Below are 3,087 nucleotides of genomic sequence, written 5' to 3'. Positions count from 1 at the left end.
GCCCCAGGTGTTCGGGAACCAGAATTCTGTTGTCTGGAAGGACCTTTCACCCTCTTGTAGCAGTTCTAACCTTTAAGGCTTTTCCCAATTTATTTTATCCATTGGTATAGGTTGGGGAATGTAGTAGAAGCCATTCAGACAAAACAGGAAGAATCTGGAGAGGCCCCACTGGTTTTTGAGCTACCTCTTTGGCCATCACATCAGCAAAAGCATTTCCTTTTGCTATTGGGGAATTAGCCGTCTGGTGCCCCTTACAGTGGATGATAGCCACATTTTTTGGTAACCATATGGCTTCTAACAAGGCCAGAATTTCAAGTTTATTCTTTATCTCCTTGCCTTTAGAGGTCAGTAGGCCTCGCTCCTGATAAAGCACTCCGTGTACATGAGCCATTGCAAAGGCGTATCTACTATCTGTGTAGATAGTAACAGTTCTGTCCTTTCCCCACCGCAGGGTTTGGGTTAAGGCTGTGAGTTCCGCTTTTTGGGCTGAAGTCCCATGACTCAAAGCCTGAGCCCAAACAACCCAGTCTGCCGTGACCACAGCCGCCCCTGAATACCTGACTCCTTCAGATATGTAACTGCTTCCATCCGTGTACAGCTCCTCATCAGGGTTTGGCCATGGTTGATCAGTGAGGTCTGCTCTTAAATTAGTCAATGACCCCACTATTTCCAGGCAGTCATGCAGTGGCTCTGACGGTTCATCGTCTGGGAGCAGAGTAGCAGGGTTGAGGGAAGCTATTTTTAGGAAGCGAATTTTGGGAGGGTCTAATAGCAACACTTGATGCTGAGTTATGCGTGAGTTGGAGAGCCATTTCTCAGGCGGGCTTCTCAGCAGGGCCTCTACTGAGTGAGGGGCAATAATGCACAAGTCCTGCCCCAAAGTGAGCTTGGAGGCCTCCTTAGCCAAGACAGCTGTCGCAGCAATGTCCCGGACACATCCTGGCAAGCCAGAGGCCACCGGGTCCAGTCTTTTAGATAAACATGCCACTGGTCTAGTCCATGGTCCCAGCTTTTGGGCCAGGATCCCCTTGGCTATTTCTCTGGCTTCAGCCACATGTAACTGGAAAGGCTTAGTTAGGTCAGGTAAGGTCAGTGCAGGGGCGTTTACAAGCGCCTGTTTGAGACTCTTAAAGGCTTTCGATTTAGTTTAGTCCAAACTTGGGCTTCCCCTTTTCCCCCCGTGCTGGCATACAGGGGCTTCACTATTTCAGTGAACTTAGGGATCCAGAGTCTGCAACAGCCCACGACCCTCAATAACTCACGCACCTGCTTCTTGGTTTGGGACTGCAGATCTTTAAGATTGCTTCAATTCTCCCAGTAGAGAGAGTTCGCTTTCCTCCCTTTAGCTCATACCTCAGGTAGGTAGCAGTCTGAGTACAGAGCTGAGCCTTCTTAGCTGATGCACAATAGCCCAATCGGGCCAGCTCTGCCAGTAAGTCCTCAGTTTCCTTTTTGCAAGTGGCTCGATCTTCCATTGCCAGAAGATCATCCACATACTGTAAGAGAGTCACCTACGGGTGCTCTTGTCTAAAATGAATTAGGTCTTGACGTAAAGCCTCATCAAATAAAGTGGGCTAGTTTTTCAAGCCTTGTGGCAATCTAGTCCAGGTCAACTGCCCCGAGTATCCTCCCTCCGGATCAGTCTATTCAAAGGCAAAAATAGGTTGACTTACTGCAGACAACGGGAGTGAGAAGAAGGCATCCTTTAGGTCCAGTACAGTGTAGACCTGACGATTCGGAGGCAGCCAACTGTAGAGGACACCTGTGTCTGGGAACGATTCCTTGTTGTTTTTCTCAAGAACATGTCTGTGGCCTTGCACGCAAGTCCAGAGCGCCCTAACCCTGCAAACAGGAGGGGCTAGAGAGTTTAGATGCAAACATCTGCTCTGCGGAGACGAAACAACAAGGAACAGAGACGTGTTGAGTCGGGACAGTGTGGGAACAAAGAAATTGCAGTGGGACAGTTGCCAAACAGGCTGTGTTATGAATAAAGCAGCTACAGCAAGAGCTTTTTGCTGCAGCCTTATACTGTCTTTGTGGCGTCTGTGTCTTTTTGTAAGGGCTGCAGTCGTGTGTCTGCGTCTTTGTGTCTCTGTGTTCATTCCTCGGCCCCAAGAAAGGGCCACGTCAGCCAACTCAGAAGGGTGTACGAGTTCGGCACCGTTGGATGCATGGTCTCGACCCTCTTGTTCACTTCCCAGAGATCCTGCACTGGTCGGTAGTCATCAGTTCCTGGTTTTTGAACAGGGAGCAGAGGGGTATTTCAAGCTGATTGACAAGGAACCAAAATGCCCGCCTCCCAGAGTCTTTTAATATGGATGGCAATCCCCTTCCTTGCTTTTAGACTGATGGGGTGCTGCCGCACACGGACAGGGGTGGCGGTGCTAGTTAACTGTACAACAATAGGAGGTTGGTGAGAGGCCAACCCAGGTGGGTTAGTTTCTGCCCACACATTAGGGATCTTATTCTGAAGTTCCTGTAGACACTGACGTAAGTCCAAGTGTGCGGATACTTCTTCTGCCAATAAGTACTCCTCTGATATGGGACAGGTAAGGAGCATAACAGAGGGACTTAGGTCAAATGAAAGTTCAGCTGTGTCCTCCTGGAAAGTTATGGTAGCCACAACTTCTGGAGCAAGTCCCTTCCCAGACGTGGGTATGGGCATTCAGGCATCACCAGGAACGAATGGGTAATAGTTCCTGCCCCCAGATAGGTTATTCTGGTTTTTGTCCATGGATAAGCTTTAGTTTTTCCCGTGGCTCCCTGTATTAGAACTTTTTCATCAGACACAGGCCCCACCGCCTTTTGGAAAACTGAATGCGTTGCCCTGGTGTCTACTGGGAATTCTATTGGTTTGCCCCCAATCTTTAACATTACCTTGGGATCCCTGGGGCTCATTAGAATGGAGCCCCGGCCCCGTCATTCTGCACTTTCTACAAGGACTGGAGCCAGGGTGGATGATTTCTCAACTTGCAGCTGAGGCCTATGGGGGCAGTCTTTCTTCCAAAGTCCATATCTGTCCCGACCCGCGGGGTAGTCAACGCGGACCCTGGAGGAGGGAGTGGGAATTGGGAGAGGCAGGAGACA

At 49.7% G+C, this 3,087-nt stretch overlaps 1 protein-coding gene across 1 annotated transcript; it reads right to left on the bottom strand.

Moving 5' to 3' along the window:
• Positions 1-13: 13 nt before the first annotated feature.
• LOC105826389 lies at positions 14-1,881 on the bottom strand. The gene is made up of 3 exons (XM_012664366.1): positions 1,842-1,881; positions 1,674-1,781; positions 14-705 (listed from the first exon to the last, which is right to left on the bottom strand). The coding sequence occupies exons 1-3, from the start codon at positions 1,879-1,881 to the stop codon at positions 95-97; spliced, it is 759 nt and encodes a 252-aa protein (XP_012519820.1). The 3' UTR covers positions 14-94.
• Between the last annotated feature and the right edge of the window lie 1,206 nt (positions 1,882-3,087).

This window comes from Propithecus coquereli, unplaced genomic scaffold (assembly GCF_000956105.1).
Source record: "Propithecus coquereli isolate 6110/MARCELLA unplaced genomic scaffold, Pcoq_1.0 Scaffold885, whole genome shotgun sequence".
NCBI lineage: Eukaryota > Metazoa > Chordata > Mammalia > Primates > Indriidae > Propithecus > Propithecus coquereli.
This window is presented reverse-complemented; position numbering and strand designations above follow the sequence as displayed.